Here is a 20,221-nt window from a genome sequence, read left to right as displayed (position 1 = left end):
TTTTGTTGTTGTTTTTTTTACTTAAGAATTACATTTCTGATGAATAACAGTTGTAAATATTAAAATTATTTGTCTGTTCATTTCTTAAATTACCACTCACTCATTTCTAAAGAAAAGTCAAGTCATTTGTATAATTGAGCAACTTTTATTTCAAATTGTTATTCTCTCAGTGACTTAGTAAAAGGCAGTCACAAGTGCAGTTATCTTGCAGGCACTAGGGTCATGACTTGAATGGTGCAGCAGGTGCAGTGGCACTGGAGCCAAAAGTTGTCATAACTCCTCTAAGCACCAAATATTGCAATATGTTACTGCTAAACACGCAGTCATAAGTAAAGTTATCTTTCAAGCATTAGGGTCGTGGTTTTAGTGGTGCAGCAGGACCACTGGCACCAGTGCCCCAAGGTGTCAGAACCCCGCTAAACACTGCCTGTTTAATAGTTAAATTTAGCAATAGTCTGTCATAAGTGCAGTTACCTTGCAGGCATTAGGGTCATGATTTGAATAGTGGAGCAGGTGCAGTGGCACCATGCCCAAAAGCTCTAGGAACCCCACTAAACACAAATTATTACTAAATTTTACTTCTAAATAGACAGTCACATGTATAGTTATCTCGCAGGCATTAAGGGCATGATTTGAATTGTGCAGCAGGTGCAGTGACACCGGGGCCAAAAGTTGTCATATCTCCTCTAAACACTAAACATTGCTATATTTTACTACTAAACAGGCAGTCACGATTGTGGTTACCATGCAGTTAAAAAGGAAATGATTTGAATGGTGTAGCAGGTGCATTGACACTTTACTAACTATACATTACTAAACTCAAATACAGTGCAATATTAGATAAGGTACAAGTTACGAGTTTGGATACCTAGAATATTAATTTGTTCTACATCACAACATAAACAAATATTAATGATTTATCAAATTTAGAACAAATCATTATAACTTTTTTCTAATGTTTATAATTCTGTTAGTAAGGTAGAATGCAAAAGAAAAAACAAAGGCAAAACCTATTAGCTTTGCCAATGTTTGGGAGTTTTTTTTTGCACATCGTTTTGTAGTATGCTATCCCGAATACCAAGGATCAGGACTTGGCTGTTTCTGAAATATTAATCCCCATCTGGACAGAGAAGAGTTCTCATGCACTGTGACTGGTGACCCACCACCTTTTGTCTCAGTGGCTAGGAGGCAGATTTTTCAGATGACCCCATTAAAGTTTTTATAGAGGCATTTTGTTTGTTAGGTGGGTGATTACGAGTAAAAAGAGGGTAACATCGACCAAATGTGGGTGACTTGACAGATATGCTATGTGTCCAGCATATGGTCAAAGGATATGCCCAGTATCATTTGATTTCAGATAGAAAATTGGCAAAAAGTGTAGGTTAATACATTATTTAAAATCCACAAACCCCATAGGACGCTGGCACAATGATTACACATTCACACAAGCGTGTGTGTGTGTATATATAATATATATGTTCGATATGAAAAAGGTTAAAGGTTCTAGTTAGGTGAAAACGCCAGTTAAAAGATATTACTTTAATGGAACAAAACTGCTGAAATTCACCAGTTACAGTTATCTCAAGTAACTATAACGTGTGCCCCAAAGTAAATATACCAATGATGTCATAGAACATGTCATAAGTGACATAATATCTGAGGTATGTAACATTGCACTGCAAGGTTTGCAGACTTTAGCCATGCACGGTGGAGTATTGGATGCAGGGTCTGTGGGCAGGCCCTGCGCCCGTCCCCCTGCCTCCATGTCCTGTAACAATACAGTAAAGCAGTCTATGGCTGCCTATGTCATGTAACAATACAGTAAAGCAAGCCAACTGGATTTGTCAGTGGCTCAAAATACTAGTGGCTGGGCCTATTGGCCTTATCAAAAGGTCAGATAAAGCAGACCTATTGGCTTTGTCAAAAACTCACCAATAACTCAAAATGTATATTTCATAAATTCACACATTGCAATGTTTAATAATAGTTAATGTCTCAGGTTGTTTATAAAGCATTTGTTTAAAAAAAAAAAAACATGCTTGAGTCTTTTTTTTTAACCTCTTTAAGGCCACAAAGTGCAGCCGTAAAACCAACTATGAGGGTCCTGCACTCCAGCTGAAGAGCATGCATCTCCAGCTCAGTGTGCTTTAGAAAAAATGGTAAGCTGGCCTGTGTTCATAAAATCATTGACACAGGAGACGTACTGTGCTTTATAATGTTGGTGGGGGAGTTAGCGGGGGCAGCTGAACTCCCTTCAGACCCCAACAACATTAAAACATGGTTTGTGGTGTCCCTGCCTCTTTTTATGGGCATCACCAGGAAGAAATACAATTATTTTAAACAGCATTATGGGGTGCTCCTTGCTGGAGCAGTGAATAATAAGTGAGCGTCTCCTGCTGCTCATTTATTATTATTTTTTAGTCTTTTGTTGTAATTTTTGGGTGCCTTAGGGTACCAACACTTTTTTTTTCTTTTTAAAATAGGGGCTCCTGCTAGCGGCCGCAGTCCCTGTTGGCTCCCCACCAGCACCCATACAAGGTGCCGGTGGGAGCCAACAATTTGTATTAAAAGTGGCGGGCAGCTCTCTGGTCCATGTTAACTCCCCACCAGTTCCCATACCGGGTGCCGGCAGGAAACCGCATTTTTGTTAAAAGTGGGTGCCCACCTGGGGCACCAACATGTGGTCAAATCATTGGGAGCTGCGAGGAGAGCTCCTGTGCTCCTCTGGCCCCTGCCGGCTCCCCAGCCAGGATTCATTGTGGTGCTGGCAGAAGCTGGCTCAATAACTTTGCTACTTCTGGTTCAAAGCAGCATCTTTCACTGCTCCCGTCCTGGCAGAAGCAAAGTTGAGGTTCTTTGCCCTGGAGAGAGCGGCCAGGCCTTCTCCTAACTCCCCGCTGCCATACATGACTGGTTGTGTCATGTAATATAAAATGTCATTTTAAGTAAGGCAGACCTACTGGCTTTGTTGTAGGCTCAAAATACCAAAATAACAGTCAAGACTCTGGAGACATACTGTGTCTTTTAAGCTGGCTACTTTGGCACTTACATGTGGTCAAATCGTTGGGGGGTTGCAGTGATAACCCCAATGACCCCCACAGCTCCTGCCTGCTCCCCAGCCAGCACCCATGGTGATCCTGGCAGAGGCTAGCTCAATAACTTTCCTTCAGCCTAGATGGAAGCAGTATTTTCCACTGTTCTCGCCTGGGCATAGCGAAGCTGTGTTCCCTGACAGAGAGAGTGTGGGAAGTTTACACACTCTCCCTGGCAGGGAACTGTAGTGTCCAGGGGGATGGATGGGGACCCTAGGACACTGCAGCTGCACTAATCCTTGGTAGGTTAAGTTCCCCCTGGCTGATCTACATCTCAAGGAGGGAGGCCACATCCTCCCTTCTCTTTTTTGTAATTATCAGCCGTGGAGGACGGAGTCCCCAGGGCCTGTGGACGCCGGACAGTGCACTTCCTTCCCCTTAATGTAATTTTAGGCCCTTGGAGGATGGGGTTCCTGGGGTCAAAAGGAGCCCCCCAATGCCCCTAAAACCAATATTGAGCTGTCCCCTGAGGCCCTGTCCCTCCTTTCGTGGATCCATGGGACTGTTTCATTTAAAAAAATAGTTTTTTGGCTGAAGCACCTATAACTCATGCCCTAACCATGCACATTGTTGTCTTCAATTATGTCATTTAAAATGTATCAATGATGTCATATAACATGTCATGAGTGTAGGAGGCTGGACTGGCTTGTAGTGAGTACCAAGGGGTACTTGCACCTTGCACCAGGCCCAGTTATCCCTTATTAGTGTATAGGGTGTCTAGCAGCTTAGGCTGATAGATAATGGTAGCTTAGCAGAGCAGCTTAGGCTGAACTAGGAGACGTGTGAAGCTACTACAGTACCACTTAGTGTCATATGCACAATATCATAAGAAAACACAATACACAGTTATACTAAAAATAAAGGTACTTTATTTTTATGACAATATGCCAAAGTATCTTAGAGTGTACCCTCAGTGAGAGGATAGGAAATATACACAAGATATATATACACAATAGCAAAAATATGCACTATAGTCTTAGAAAACAGTGCAAACAATGTATAGTTACAATAGGATGCAATGGGGAAACATAGGGATAGGGGCAACACAAACCATATACTCCAAAAGTGGAATGCGAACCACGAATGGACCCCAAACCTATGTGACCTTGTAGAGGGTCGCTGGGACTATTAGAAAATAGTGAGAGTTAGAAAAATAACCCTCCCCAAGACCCTGAAAAGTGAGTGCAAAGTGCACTAAAGTTCCCCTAAGGACAAAGAAGTCGTGTTAGAGGAATAATGCAGGAAAGACACAAACCAGCAATGCAACAACTGTGGATTTCCAATCTAGGGTACCTGTGGAACAAGGGGACCAAGTCCAAAAGTCACAAGCAAGTCGGAGATGGGCAGATGCCCAGGAAATGCCAGCTGCGGGTGCAAAGAAGCTTCTACTGGACAGAAGAAGCTGAGGTTTCTGCAGGAACGAAAAGGGCTAGAGACTTCCCCTTTGGTGGACGGATCCCTCTCGCCTTGGAGAGTCGTGCAGAAGTGTTTTCCCGCCGGAAGGACGCCAACAAGCCTTGCTAGTCGCAAATCGTGCGTTTGGCGTTTTTGGACGCTGCTGGGGCCCAGGAGGTCGCAAATTGGACCTGAAGAGAGAGGGGACGTCGAGCAAGACAAAGAGCCCTCACTGAAGCAGGTAGCACCCGGAGAAGTGCCAGAAACAGGCACTACGAGGATGCGTGAAACGGTGCTCGCCGAAGTTGCACAAAGGAGTCCCACGTCGCCGGAGACCAACTTAGAAAGTCGTGCAATGCAGGTTAGAGTGCCGTGGACCCAGGCTTGGCTGTGCACAAAGGATTTCCGCCGGAAGTGCACAGGGGCCGGAGTAGCTGCAAAGTCGCGGTTCCCAGCAATGCAGCCCAGCGAGGTGAGGCAAGGACTTACCTCCACCAAACTTGGGCTGAAGAGTCACTGGACTGTGGGGGTCACTTGGACAGAGTCGCTGGATTCGAGGGACCTCGCTCGTCGTGCTGAGAGGAGACCCAAGGGACCGGTAATGCAGCTTTTTGGTGCCTGCTGTTGCAGGGGGAAGATTCCGTCGACCCACGGGAGATTTCTTCGGAGCTTCTGGTGCAGAGAGGAGGCAGACTACCCCCACAGCATGCACAAGCAGGAAAACAGTCGAGAAGGCGGCAGGATCAGCGTTACATAGTTGCAGTAGTCGTCTTTGCTACTATGTTGCAGGTTTGCAGGCTTCCAGCGCGGTCAGCAGTCGATTCCTTATCAGAAGGTGAAGGTGAAGATGGAGATGCAGAGGAACTCGGATGAGCTCTTGCATTCGTTATCTAAAGTTTCCCCAGAGACAGAGACCCTAAATAGCCAGAAAAGAGGGTTTGGCTACCTAGGAGAGAGGATAGGCTACTAACACCTGAAGGAGCCTATCAGCAGGAGTCTCTGACGTCACCTGGTGGCACTGGCCACTCAGAGCAGTCCAGTGTGCCAGCAGCACCTCTGTTTCCAAGATGGCAGAGGTCTGGAGCACACTGGAGGAGCTCTGGACACCTCCCAGGGGAGGTGCAGGTCAGGGGAGTGGTCACTCCCCTTTCCTTTGTCCAGTTTCGCGCCAGAGCAGGGCTAAGGGGTCCCCTGAACCGGTGTAGACTGGCTTATGCAGAATTGGGCACCTCTGTGCCCAACAAAGCATTTCCAGAGGCTGGGGGAGGCTACTCCTCCCCTGCCTTCACACCATTTTCCAAAGGGAGAGGGTGTCACACCCTCTCTCAGAGGAAGTTCTTTGTTCTGCCATCCTGGGCCAGGCCTGGCTGGACCCCAGGAGGGCAGATGCCTGTCTGAGGGGTTGGCAGCAGCAGCAGCTGCACTGAAACCCCAGGAAGGGCAGTTTGGCAGTACCAGGGTCTGTGCTACAGACCACTGGGATCATGGGATTGTGCCAACTATGCCAGGATGGCATAGAGGGGGCAATTCCATGATCATAGACATGTTACATGGCCATATTCGGAGTTACCATTGTGAAGCTACATATAGGTAGTGACCTATATGTAGTGCACGCGTGTAATGGTGTCCCCGCACTCACAAAGTTCAGGGAATTGGCTCTGAACAATGTGGGGGCACCTTGGCTAGTGCCAGGGTGCCCTCACACTAAGTAACTTTGCACCTAACCTTTACCAGGTAAAGGTTAGACATATAGGTGACTTATAAGTTACTTAAGTGCAGTGGAAATTGGCTGTGAAATAACGTGGACGTTATTTCACTCAGGCTGCAGTGGCAGGCCTGTGTAAGAATTGTCAGAGCTCCCTATGGGTGGCAAAAGAAATGCTGCAGCCCATAGGGATCTCCTGGAACCCCAATACCCTGGGTACCTCAGTACCATATACTAGGGAATTATAAGGGTGTTCCAGTAAGCCAATGTAAATTGGTAAAATTGGTCACTAGCCTGTTAGTGACAATTTGAAATAAATGAGAGAGCATAACCACTGAGGTTCTGGTTAGCAGAGCCTCAGTGAGACAGTTAGGCACCACACAGGGAACATATACATGCACACCTATGAGCACTGGGGCCCTGTGTGACAGGGTCCCAGTGACACACACATATAGGCCACGAACCTATGAGCACTGGGGTCCTGACCAGCAGGATCCCAGTGACACATAACAAACATACTGAAAACATAGTGTTTTCACTATGAGCACTGAGGCCTGGCTATCAGGATCCCAGTGAGACAGTGAAAACAGTGACAAACACCCTGACATACACTCACAAACAGGCCAAAAGTGGGGGTAACAAGGCTAGAAAGAGGCTACCTTCTCACAATGAGTGATGTAGGATGTGAGGTCATAAGAACGGGATGGTGAGGGTGTGAGTTATGGTTACTGCAGTTAACTTTTCAAACTCAAATATTCACTAGTTAAAGTTAAGTTTTAACTGACATTTTCACCTAACTATAACAACACTTTAGCCATTGATTTCTTTCAGTGACTTACTTAGATTTTAATAGTGTAAAGTAACAATACAGAGAAGAGTAATTTTAGGTAAGGCAAACCTACTGGCATTGTCCAAGCATCAGAACACCAAAATATAAAAGGCTGGCTTATTGGCTTTAGCAAGGGTCTGCACATCAACCTACATAAAGCAGATCTATTGTTTTGTCAAAATGCACCACAATAATTTATCCAATATTCCAAAGTATTTCTTATAATTAGGCACATGGCATCACATAGTAATTATTGTCACAAAGATAGCCAAAATAAAGCACTTTTACTCAAAACAACCATAAATGTGTGTATGAGTCTGGGAGAGCGTAGCTTCTATAATTTATATTAACATGAGATCTTTATGAAATAGTGTGCAATAATGCTGCATAGAAACTATATTACTAGGTTTGCTAAAGCGTGCATCTGAAATGTGACCACGGGGAGTGGCCGCCAATGTATACGGGGGACTAATAAAAATTACTAATGTTGATGAATTTATATGTTAGAGGATAGTTTTATACTAATTATTAATGATTGTTATTGAAGTTTTGCTAATAAATCATTAGGCCTTAAGTTAGCATGAGCCGAAGCTTAACTGCCTGACTCTCATATTAAATGTATTTTTCCTAACGTGCAGTGTGCTGACTCGCAAAAGGACATGACCTCTTGTTTGCTTCAAACTAGAAGCTGAATGTAACCATAGTAGATCCGTTCTCATGAAATTCATATTGCTTGTAGAAAAGTACCAGCTAAAATGCAACAGTGTAGATTAATGTAATGTACAAGGTCGCCCAAACCGGTACAGACAATGGAGCTTCTGACCAGAAGATGTGCAAAGAATTACAGAAGGATGAAATCATACCCGACGTGCTACCTCTGAAGACGTCAATCATATGGACCAATAAACTGTCTGTGAACTAATGTGGGGTGAAAGATTTAGACACAATCTGTTTTTAATTGGTTAAAGATAGTAGGGTGCAGCATTTATCCAATCAAGTTTTGGGGGATTGTACAACGAAAAAGGGATAAAAACCTATGACACAGGGAGCCATTTAGATTTAGTTAGGGAAATGCTGTTGATTTGATCCAGAAACTTTGTCACTCTGCTTGATGACTTATTGGTTTTACTTAAACCATCCTCTTCCTTCGATTCCCCCATTTACACTTTACCTCCTTATGAGGGAAGTGCCCCTTTGCCCTTACTGCCTGAGCTGAATTCCTGACTGATGGCGAATCAACTGATGTCCTGAAGATGAAGACCGAACTTGAGTGCTGACCCAAACCTTGGAGGGTAACTATGACAATGAAATTGTGATTTGTCTGTTTGCTTCTCCTTTCTAGGTACCAACTGCTTATTTTGGACAGAGACCATAGCTAGATGTTTTCCAAATTGGTGTTCTAAATTGTTTTGCATGAAGCCCAACATGCCAATGCTAATTAGAGGTTAGTTCAGAGGGATTCACTAAACTGACGGAAATAGACAAACGACTGAATCAATGCTGTGTTGACGGTACTCTGCTAAAGATAGGTTATGTTCATGCCGAGCTGTGTTCTGATGTTTATGATTCTTACCTTGATGAAGTCTTATCAGAGTTGCCATATCGTGACTATGCTATTGTGTTTCTTGGTTTTGAGACTAATAAATCTGCTTTTAGAATTGTAATCAAAAGGGAATAAAATCTCATAAAAGTCTACTAAACTGGCGTGGTTATTCATGACTGAAAGGTCATGGTGTTGTCAGCAGTTGATTAATGTCTTTGACTAAAGTGAAATGCATTGTTGTGATAAATATTGATGACATTATTGACGTATTGATTGACATATTGATTAGCTATCTCGTCCTAAGGTGTCTCAACTGGGTCAAAAGATTCATTGGCCTAAAACGAGTCCTGATGTGTAATAAATTATCATAGAGGGACGGGTTAACAAGTCTTTCTTTAACATTCTTCATGCCACAAAGTGTAAGCATGGAGCCAACCTCAAGGAGTCCCCACACTTCAGCTGAAAAGCATACAGCTTCGGATCAGCGTGCTTTAAAAGAGTAAGCGCTCCTGGGGTTTGTGCAATCAGTGACCTAGGAGATTTAGTGGGTTTAAAAAAAAAAAAAAAACTTTTCTGGGGTTGCTGTATTCCTGGAAAAAAAACCAAAACACTTTTATAATTTGTTGGTGATTCTCCTAGCCCTTTTGGGGCACTATGACAACAGCTTTATTTAAAAATGAAGACCACGCAGTGCTTTATAGAGCACTGCTGGGAGGGAGTAATGAATGTTGAATGAGTGGCAACAGAGGCAACAATTTTAATTTTCTGGGTGCCCTTTTTCCACCTATGGCATTCACAGATTTTATTTTTTTATTTAATAAATAGGAGTGCATGGAGCCGACGTTTGTACTCCTGTCTGAGGTGGGAGCAATATTGGTTGATTGCCCTGGGAGATGATCCTGGGGCCAAAAAGTGTCTCGAAGAGAGGGGCACAAGCATGCACCATATTTAAAAAAAAAAAAGGTTCCAACTCCCGGGGCTTAGCCTACTCCAGAGGGATTATATTTAAAAAAAGCTCCTGCCCTGTTTGTGTTTTTTTAACTGCAGTTATGCAAAATAAAAAAACACATGTTTGGGGCCACAAGACTTGGGAGGTCAGGATATACCTACCCTGCCCCTGATTTGCTATTTTTATTTAGTTTTTCAGGGCTCTGGAGCTCAATACCCAAGTCCTAAAATGGCTAGTAAACATTGTTGATGTGAGGCAACCAATCACATCATAGCTTTTTAACTACAGCTCATGTTGTACTCCTGCATCTCAAGATATCTACAAATCTGGACCTTCAGTTTTCAAAAAATATCGTACAGATTTACACCAGATCACAAAATAGACCCCTTCTGGGCAACGATCTAGCTTTCTGCCAGATTAGGTGTAGTTCTGTTCAGCTGTTTTGGCTGTACCTGTGTCTAAAGTTTGGCTGGGAAATTGCATGAAGAAAACGTGTTTTGGGACCCATCTACCCTTTTTCTTGGCCCATGCTTGACAGAACAACCCGAAACTTCCCACAAAGCATATAAGGTGGACTAACTTTAAAAAAAAAAAAAAAAAAAATCATGAATATTTGTTAAAAAGCCCCTAGGTTACTAGGTTATATAAAATCTGAACGTGTCTCTTTTCACAATAGCACATCTAATAGAGGAGCTGATCATTTCCATAATTGTGTTAGGGCAGAACATTTGAATATTTATCGAGTTTAGCTGGTCTCCTGAGTGAGTCACAAGCTGCACTCACAGCCATGGTCGATGGGACAAACTTGTGAGGCCTTTGCGCATCCAGGCCCGTCATGAGTGACAGGAGCCTGTCATCACCCTTGAAAGGAGGAGCAACCAAATTAGACCAGGGCTTCCATATTGTCAGAAAGGACCTAAGAGCTGGACGGCCAGGTACTAGGTCTTATAGCACCACTGGTGAGCAGATACTCAGAGGCCTCCCATATTTTAGAGGCCATCTTCACCTTGCACAAGATGGAAAGGAATTTGGAAACCCACAGTTTGTCGCAGGGCATTAAGTGGGCGACACCAAGTGATTCACCACAAAGAGCTACCAATGGAAAGTGTTTGGGCACTAAGTTTCACCAGAAAGAGCTACCATGTAAGAGGTTTTGGGGGCTAATTTGCACCACAAAGAGCTACCAAGGGATAACCTTTGGGCACTAATTGGCCTCACTCTAAGCAGTTGCTTTCCTCACAGAATTTAGCTGAAAACCATTGAAGCATGGCTTGGCACTTCTCAGCAAAGGAGGAGTGGGCACCAAAGGGAAACTATTCCCACACCTGCTCACATATGTTTGTCATTGTTTATGGTCCACTACCCAGTACAGTAGAGTACTTCTGGGATAGGTTGCACTCTCATGGATACAGGTGCCAAGGTCCATGATGGAATGGAGGAAGAGAAATCACCTCACTCTTGTGTATGAGCGACTAGGGCACTTGGAAGTGAGGGAGGGAGGGAGGATTGGTATGACTGATTGTACCTATTGTGGCAGAGTATTTAGCTTTATCAACAGAAAGCTGTGGTTTTACTTTGCTGCATCACCAGCTGTTGTAAATAAAGTATATGGTGTTTGACAGATTGTGGATTAAGAAGAATGACTGATTCCAAAAATGCTCAAAGAGGTTTTCTAGACCAGCTAAGCATAGTGGAGGTAATTGCACTTTCGTGTACATACATCGTCCCTATATTATGCCTGACGTATATCATGAGCCTGTAGTCTGCATAACACATGGATAAGGCAGTGTGTCTGCTATTGTGCAGCTAGCACCAAATTAGAACCACACATAAAAAGTGGCACCAGAGAAGGTTCATGGACCATGTGGTCAAGATAGACGAATGTACACTTGTCATTCTTATACGTACTGTGCAGTCATCAAAAATTGCAGCCGTGTTAAATTGGCCACTTTGATATCATGTCGATGTCTTTCATGATCTGTAGCATGTGCTGTGCCCCTGCGTGTAGGTTACTTGTATTGTTATTTCATGTCCATGACTTGGGTGGCAGCCACTGATGTGTTATTCCGATCCCACATCCACTAAAGCTTTTTATTTCTTTTTTTTATTTTGTAGTCAGTGATGGATTGGAACTGCGGCCAAAGTACAATGGGATTCTGCATTGCATGACCACCGTCTGGAGGCATGAAGGACTGCGAGGGCTTTACCAGGGGGTCACCCCAAACATGTGGGGGGCAGGAGCCTCTTGGGGTCTCTACTTTCTCTTGTGAGTTCATGCTTTGCCGAATGGTTTCTTCTGTTCAAGGTTATTGAACATGCATTTTGCTGTGTTCCATATTTACGTTTTCTGCAACTCCTTCGTTTTACCGTTAAGTAAGAAATATTTCAAAAACCGCAAGTCAGTCTTTTTAGGTTGAGTGCGCAAGCGCTTTGTTGTGTTCTAATCTATCTGTGGGCTTTTAACCACGCCCACACACGCCCATCATTATTACTCATTTGTGGGCTTGCCTTTCAAAAATCCTTTGTTATCATTGGTAAATGCTTTAGGTTTGTCCCTCCTTGGGGCAGTTTGTTACCTCCTTGGCCATCGACCCTGTAACATAGATAATTGCACGTTTGCCAAGACGTTTGACTGCAAGCAAAATTCTTTTTCCTTTTGTGTCTGTCCTTTGCGCTCACGGTCATGGCGGCCGTGGCGCTTTGAATTGGCTTGCTTATGTCAACTGTTTTACTTTTCAATTTCAATTTATGTGGCAAGAAAAGTCCAGTTAGGAATTTACATTGGTAATAGCTCCAACTTGAACAAACGAGAGACCCATTGCATTGCAAATGCTTGTCTATTTATTTTCATGCCTCTGATCGAGCACATAAAACTTTTCTCGAACAGTGTTCTCCAGTCCCAATTTCTGCTCGATTTTAGATGCTTTAGATTTTAACTTACTAAGTGATCCCCAACAAAGACACACATTTTTTGTACAATTCTTGTGAATGAATACAAATCACCTTCTTCATTACATAATATTTTGCATATGAGAATTATTTTTTGCTTTCATGAAAGTATTTAACATCCACGGAGAGGGAACGTTAATGGGCCTATTCAATATTGTGCCATAGACTATTTAGGCATATCTCTGATAAGACAACCATATGAACTATCCCAGAATCTAGTTCGTTATAAACCAGTATTTAAGTTGTAAATTTAATTTTGTGACCCTATCAGGATCCTAACTCAGTTATCAATATGTAACGCAATAGGAATTCTCCACACCCTCAATTTAGACTGTGGGGTGCGACAATCCATTATACTGAAAGCACTCCGAGTATTTGACAATTTGACATGCACCCTCTTTTTATTCTTTTGATCATATGCTTTTCCATTATTGCTCTTAAATCAAAACAGTATCTGTGATGGAATGATCGTCTCTAAACCACGTTGTTCTAGAGGGATCAGATTCACTTCAATAGCCCACTCTTTTTGAAGCTTCAATATTACTTTGGCAAATAACGTATCAGAAGCATTGAACAATGCAGTTGGACAATAGTTTGCTGCCTCATGTCTTGATCCATTTTTTTTTCATAAATTCGCCATCTCAAGTTCCTCACCAAGATGAGGATATTAATTGTGTAGCTAAACTGGTATTAAATGTTACCACAAATATTTTCTTCCAGATCCCAGCAGCACTTGCGATCCCAACCTGACCCTCTGCTCTCGGTGCCTCTGTAAGAAGAGTAGTTTCTTCTATTCCCATCTTAGTCACATAAATGTGGTCTACCTTCGTCTGCTCAGTTATGTTTTGGCCATCTAATACTTTGTTGATCTCACATACTTAATATAATCCAGTAAAAATATAATAGTCCTGATCCTCGATAAGTATGGATTATTGGTTATTAGTTACCTTCTTCCCTGTTGACATAGCAATATATGACCACAATACCCTCACGTTCCTTTTCATTACGGATTCCTGAACGTGCTTCTGAAAAATCTTTTGCCATTCTTCATTCTGCTTTAGTGGGCCCAATACCAGATCTATGTAAAAAAGAATTAGGGTCCTTGATCCAGCCATGCAGTTGGTAAAACAAATCAGCCAAGAACCCCCTCCAACCTAGGTGATGATTTAGTAAATTCTCACAGACCTTCGATAACCATGCAGTTAGCTGCTGCAGGACTGTGCAGTTTGATTTCATGACATTCTGCTTACAGCAAATCTGATGGCCACAGGGTTGTTGTGTAGTTTATCCACGAGCAAAAGTTGGCAAAATTGGCTGTCAGGTTTATGGTTACTTTAGAGCCCTGAAAACTTATTAAGGCAGATAATACTATGCAGTCCTTGTTATGAAGATAATATGTAATCTGTGTTAGATCTGATTCCTCTCTCATTCCAATTGACTTAACCTAGTACATCACCCACAATTCTGCCATTTAATAACATATAGTGCCATTTAGTGAAAATGCTCATTTCAATAAAGAATGACAGTGAGCCTCACTCCTATAATTAAACAAATAGTGATCTTCAACACCCTTACATACATCTAAATTGGGTAAGCGACGATTTGAGTATATTTTGGTTATTATTATTATTATTAAGGCTTTAAAATGTCCCTCAATGCAGCTAGTTCTCTGGGATAAGAAAAGTGGATTTGTTGAATCAAGTTATAACGTCCTCAAAGATGGACAGATAATGAGGACCCAGGAGATGTAAACACTCATCTGTATAATATTGAGTACTTGGGCTTTAGTTTTTACCATAGTGCTTTTTATAATCTATACCTCACTTCAATTAGTGTTCAGATTAATGCAATTCAATGTCCATGTTGCTCTTTGTAAAATTGCAAGGCCTTGCTTTGCATGAGTGCAGCTGGACTGGTATACTGGCGATCCAACTATACAATTCTTGTCTACAGGTATTTCCCATCTCCTAGCATAAATGGGTGTTAGCATTGGTGCCCGATAAAGGGATGACATCACTGGCCGTAATGTGAATTCCATCCGTATACTGTCAGTTCAGTCATCAAACTTGTGAAGATGCAAAGGTGCCAAACCTGCCTTTCATGAACCTAACTAATCTGCTGTTAATATACTGTTATATTTTCAGAGTCCCTATCGAACGTAGAATATGGGCACTATTCCTCAGGAACAAAGGTGCCACCATACATAGATCAATAAATAACAAAAGTCTGTGAAATCTGAATATACCTGATTTTCAGTTGGAATATCTTTGTGTTTATCAACTAGGATCTCAATAGTATCATTCATTCAGAAACTGCAAGCAGGCACATTGTGTATGCAAGGCAACAAGTGTGTTTTACCCAAGGATGAACCTCAGTTTATCTGAGTCTAACATTTTGTGATTTTTCACGATGTCAAGACTTTGGTCAAGTTCATCGAAATCATTCTTGAAAGAAAAGTTCCTCCTTCCTTGGGGGTGAAGGAGAACGAGGAGTGTAAGATATGTGCCTACCAAAGCAAACTCAGGGCAAGTTGGCATTAAGATAGCTCTCTAACCCCACCCCGAATTCTGCATTTGTACAGTATGTACTGCCTACAAGGTCACTCCATGTTCCCAGTACCAGTTGGTACCTGTGCGTACCATTTGTTGATGCTCTTTCTAAATTGATTATAGTTTAGGCAGTTTATGACAGCTATACAAAGGACCTTCCAAACTGCATTCTGTTAGTCATGGCCAAAACCAATGGCAAGTAGGCTGTGGAGTACAGGGCACATCCTTTACTCTGCACCTAGGGACGTCTGGCATGGTCCATGCCCTGCTATCTTTGGGGAGTAGGCACTGCAGATTTACTGCTGGGAATGGTGCAAGCCTTCAAAAACAGATCCCGGAGCCTGGGGAACTGGGTAAAGGGCACAGTGGGTTATTTGGATTTGGTCAAAGTTTATCATATTAAAACCAAAGAAATACACTTTGTTGGAGGAAAGTTATGATTGTGGTATGTTATAAAAACTTGTATGCACATTTCCCCAAGTGTATCCCATGGAAGCAATCAACATTTTGCAAACTACTGGAACATTACAGTGAGCGACACAGCATAACCCCAGTGCACTACACTGGACCTCACATATGATGCTAAAAATAACATTAACAATGAAATCATAAGTGGCATTATAGATGCTTGTCTTTTCCACATGTTTGCTGAAAGAGCAACGGTAGGGTTTGTTTTTATGTGTAACAAATGCAAGAGGATCTTCTCTACTTCTTCTGTACAGGGACATTCAGTTGCCAGTTGTCTACCTTAATTCAATCACATTCAAGGCCATTGTGCACGAGGATGTTGTGGCAGAGGTGCTGGGCCAGTGACCTGACCGGAAGCCAGGCTGTGCTCAGAATCAGCAGGACACAGCCGAAGGTTGAGGCCAATTGGTTCTGGAAGCAGAAGTGTTCCACAGCATCAGTGATAAATTGCTGTGAAATGTGATGTCATCAGTGATGATATGGATTGTCATTTGTGATGTCAGCTGATCTGCCACATAGTCAGGTCATGAAGAATACAGTGGGGCCATAATGCTTGTTAAATTACCTATAACCGATGAATTTCAGTCTTATTATTTTTGGGGGGATTTGGTTCATAACAACAATGTCCGTTCAGATGAAGTATTTTAAGAGGAATCTATATTTTTGTTTTGTGTTTCTTTACAAAGGCATGACAGATTTTTCAGGTTTTTTTTAATGGTTTTGTTAGGTTGCACTTTGACTGACTTATGGCCAAAAAATAAGAATTTGTTGCACAAAGCATTGGCAGCGTGCAGCAGTCTCTGGCTACAGAATGCTGCATTTGCTCATGCCACTCTTACTATACAGGGGCTAGCACATCAAGCAGAGGTGTGGGCCACGATTTGCACCATGTCCACCAGAACCCACTTTGCAAAGCCTCTTTCTGTGCTCACTTTTCAAAGGGTGTTGTCTGGCAATGATCTCACTGTGCACATGCACATTTGTAGTCTTAGCTCAGGGCCTGTCCTTTGTCCATAACCTTCTTCCAGTATCTCTGCTACAAGAGCTCATGGCCATAGCCTTTGGTAAAGCACAGCAAGCGCTGGGTATCTCCTATTACCACGCTGTGCACCCTGGGCCTGCAGAACCCGCTACACGCAGGCATTTTCTTCGTCCTCAATGCCATTTTGTACAATTTGTCTTGTAATTCTTTTAACCTTAAAGTGACGTCTTTGAACTAACGGCTCTCCCATCCCTAAGTGATTACTATCACTCAAGATTTGTAGCTTCCCTGCCATGTTGGAGTGAATGTGGTCTGTTCCCAGATGTTTGAGATTGGGACTGGGCCATGATGTCACATCTGGGAAGTGAACCATTCACAAATATTTCCAGGCTTGAGAAGATGCTATCTTTTCTAGGTGACAAAGAAGCACAGTCACTCCCACTGTATAGAGGAGATTCCATGGATCCTATGTTGAAGTCCACAGAAGTTGCTAAACCAAAATAATGGTGTGTTGTTTTGTGGGCATATTTTGCACTCTATTTGTGCCCATCCAGTATCCTTTCTACTTCTAAGGTACATCACTTTACTCCCTTGTCTTTTTGAACGTGGGATATGCTGACTGTTAGGAGATGCCCACATCAAGAAAATAGCAGCGACAACAAGCATTTCAAGGTGCGGCAGCATATTAGATCTTGTTGGTCTGTGGATAATCTGTGAACCACCCAGCGTCTGCCATTAGTTTGTGAACCCCAAAATCAAACATCTCTCAGGCAGTGAAACTAATTTTTTTTTTTTTTTTAAACCTTCATTTTTGCTATTATTGTGATTAAAGAAACATAACAATCAGTGCAAATTGTCAGGTTCAGATGCTATAATATGCATTCAATTTTTTCTGACATTTGAAGTTAATACAGAGTAAGCAGTGTGACATATACCAAGTCCCTAAGCTAACATGATTGTGCATTCATCAAGTCCGCGCTTGGTAGCCACCCCTCCTATATTCAACATAACTCTGTAAACACTCATGTCTCCTGTTCTCCCTGGTCTGAATCAGTGTTCGAGTCCCCACGTTCATTAAAATTGTCCAATATCATCCTCCAGGCTGCCACATCCTCTGCAGCTTTTTCGTCAGAGGGAGAACCCCCCATTCAAGCACATCCCTAATCCACATGGCTGCCCTCAACACCCAGGGCCCATCCAACCAATGGCCACCCTATGTTTGGCAAGGAGCAGCGGCAGCTGAAGGAACTTCTATGATATCTTGCAGTCCCATGGCTTCAATACCATCCCCAACAGGCAAGCCACCAGATGTAAGGGGTAATGCTGATACCCATGGCCCACTCAATTCTAGGCACCACCTTACTCCAGAAGCCATGTACCTCCCCGCACAGCCATGCCAGATGCAGGAATGTGGCACTCTCTTCTCCACAGCGCATGCATTTCACTGCCGTATTGGGCTCTATTCTATTTAACTAGGATTTTGTCCTGTAAGTGCGGTGTAGCTAAATGAAGTGTAATAGTTCAAACCTATTATTGCAGGAGACTGCTCTCAACAGTCCACTGGCACTGTCCCAGTCGGAGTCCTCAAGGGGTTCCCCCAAGTCCGCCTCCAATGTCACCCCGCCTTATATGCGCTTTTTTCATAATCTCCTTTAAGGGCCTTGTAGAAGAGTGTAATAAGGTGTCTGCCCTGAGGAGGACAATGGTGCTGCCAGATGAGTGCACCATATCTCCTCAGCACTGTACAGCCAAAAACAAACTCAAGAAATGAACAAGCGTGGAATAACTGATGAGATCTGTTACACATTTCTGGATAGTTTTAGAGGACTTTACTATAGTCCATGTGCTGCAAGTCCAAATATCTAGACAGTCTGCTTCTTTAACTCTCACGTATACACTCTGATATGGGATGATGATAAAAATGCTAATCTCTGCAGATCTCTCCACTTCTCTTTCCCTCCAACCACGCCAGCTCAGGACCACAGCTATACACAATATCGCACAACAGCACAGTAACCATAAGTCTGATATATCGAATTTGACGGTCCAATTCTCCTGTCCTTATGAATGCCCAGTTCTAGGTTATGTGGTGGGTTATCAGAGGGGTATGGACCAGTTTGCCCCAAGTCATGAATCAAGTTCCAAAAAGATAGCTAGCCCACTCAAGAAGATCCGTATTGTCAAAGTTCCATCAAATTGGAATCAATAATGAAGCTTTTCAATCATTGCTTTGAAGAAAGTTTCATTTATTGGTAGTAACGAATCTTAGGTGTCTTAATATTCCATGTAGAAATCTTGAATATATGATGAAAAACAGCCGACACATGTTTCGTCTCCTTTTTGGTTAATTCACCCAGGGGTTTTTCAAGGCTGCAATTAGGTAAACAGTGATTAAGTCAAATGTTGTGGGCTGTAGAATAGGTACAAAAGAAAAAGAGTGAGCTTGAGGTAGACCCAATATTCCAATGGTGGAAAAGATGGAAATGACTGGGTGGGGAAATAAATAAATAGTCCCAAAGTGACTGACCACTGTGACAAGCTAACCAAAGTGAAGGTATCAAAGAAAGGGGAGAGTACATGCTTGTACGTATATAACTTATTGTAAAAGAAGCAAGATTGGTGATGGCAAGAACAAAATGGAGAGGAAAAAGTGAAGAAAAAATGGAAAGAAAAGATGGATCCAGTCCCTTAGGTGTAAAGTGTATTGGTAACAGTATTCTAAAAGAAATATGTATGGTGATCAAAAAGTGCATATAAGAAAAATCAGGCCAAAAGTATATTCATGGTGGACCTTCCTTTCTTGAACAAATGCGATCAGTCTGAATAAGAGCATTAAAGTATGAGTATAAATTCCCCGCTTTCTTACTTCTTACTTATAAACAGAAATAGTTCATTCTATATAATGGAGCTATTCTTGTTTGAGCAAAACAAGATAGGTTATACTAGAGGAATATAATTTACCCTACTAAGACACTTGTGTGACCGTGAGGAGTATTGTAGTATGTCTAGCTATTCGTGTTAGCAAACAGTTATGAATCAAATAGAAAGCTAGAATGGATTTGATTTTGATCCTCAGAGGAACGCAAAAGGTAATCTCTCAATAACCGTAATGGAGCAGCATCGTTGAAAACAAATGAATGTCACAACGTTTAATAAGGTATTAAAAAAAGGTACATAGGGACAATAGTTATGTGGAGCAACAGAAAAATATAATGTATATGAGGTTATGGAACTCCAGTTATATCGGTAAGTAGCCTATTATTATAGAGATATATAAGAGTGATGATACTTTGGACTGATACCATATTAGTTTGCGGTATTCGGAAAAATGCACATACCGAATTAAAAGTCGAGCCAAGTTACGGGATAAATCCCATGATGTGTGGTACGGCGTTTTAAATGGGTGCCATTTTGAAATAAAGAGCTAGACTAAGTCCTTCGAGGTAGGTGAATTAGTCCTACCTCTATTTTAGCGATCCTGGCGGGGACGGAGAAAGTGTAGGGGAATATCATCGGCCGTCTTGAGATAGTCGAGTTTGATTATAGGTGAAAGCTATAATGGGAAGTGTTGTAATCAAAGATGTACACACTTGCAGATGTTCTTTGTGTTTCTTTTATTTCAAGAAGCATCAATAATAAAGGCTCACCGACAGCGTCTGATCAGCAAAGCCTCCTCTCCCAACTGACTCTGATCTCCCCACACAGAATTCTACATTCTACATTCTATTCTACATTCTATAGCTATCTATTCTATCTATCT

At 42.3% G+C, this 20,221-nt stretch overlaps 1 protein-coding gene across 1 annotated transcript in view; it reads left to right on the top strand.

The window, feature by feature from the left end:
- SLC25A32 (solute carrier family 25 member 32) overlaps positions 1–20,221 on the top strand; it is a 121,336-nt gene that overhangs the window by 19,918 nt on the left and 81,197 nt on the right. Inside the window, exon 2 of the mRNA XM_069220598.1 lies at positions 11,629–11,779. Coding sequence (XP_069076699.1) covers positions 11,629–11,779 — 151 coding nt within the window. The remainder of the gene's footprint in view (positions 1–11,628; positions 11,780–20,221) is intronic.

This window comes from Pleurodeles waltl, chromosome 2_2 (assembly GCF_031143425.1).
Source record: "Pleurodeles waltl isolate 20211129_DDA chromosome 2_2, aPleWal1.hap1.20221129, whole genome shotgun sequence".
Lineage (NCBI taxonomy): Eukaryota > Metazoa > Chordata > Amphibia > Caudata > Salamandridae > Pleurodeles > Pleurodeles waltl.
The sequence above is the reverse complement of the archived record's forward strand: the minus strand, read 5'-3'. Positions and strand labels throughout refer to the sequence as shown.